Source organism: Pygoscelis adeliae, unplaced genomic scaffold (assembly GCF_000699105.1).
Source record: "Pygoscelis adeliae isolate BGI_AS28 unplaced genomic scaffold, ASM69910v1 C9943363, whole genome shotgun sequence".
Taxonomy (NCBI): domain Eukaryota; kingdom Metazoa; phylum Chordata; class Aves; order Sphenisciformes; family Spheniscidae; genus Pygoscelis; species Pygoscelis adeliae.
The window spans coordinates 1-247 of NW_008813426.1; the positions used below are offsets into that span (position 1 = coordinate 1).

At 55.5% G+C, this 247-nt stretch overlaps 1 protein-coding gene across 1 annotated transcript; it reads left to right on the forward strand.

Annotated features, from left to right (window-relative positions):
• Nucleotides 1–13: 13 nt before the first annotated feature.
• Nucleotides 14–190, forward strand: ARPC4 (actin related protein 2/3 complex, subunit 4, 20kDa; the record flags this gene model as incomplete). Its single annotated transcript, XM_009333652.1, has 1 exon — nt 14–190. A coding segment is annotated over one exon (177 nt), but the record flags the coding sequence as incomplete, so codon positions are not given.
• Between the last annotated feature and the right edge of the window lie 57 nt (nt 191–247).

A 247-nucleotide genomic window follows, 5' to 3' on the forward strand; every position in this document is an offset into this window, starting at 1 on the left:
GCGCCTCTCTCTTCCCCAGGGCTACGACATCAGCTTCTTGATCACAAACTTCCACACGGAGCAGATGTACAAGCACAAGCTGGTGGACTTTGTCATCCACTTCATGGAGGAGATTGACAAGGAGATCAGCGAGATGAAGCTCTCTGTCAACGCCAGGGCCCGCATCGTGGCAGAGGAGTTCCTCAAGAACGTGAGGCTCTGAACTGGAAGGAGACGGGTCCCTTATTTTGGGAGCGGGGTGGGGGCT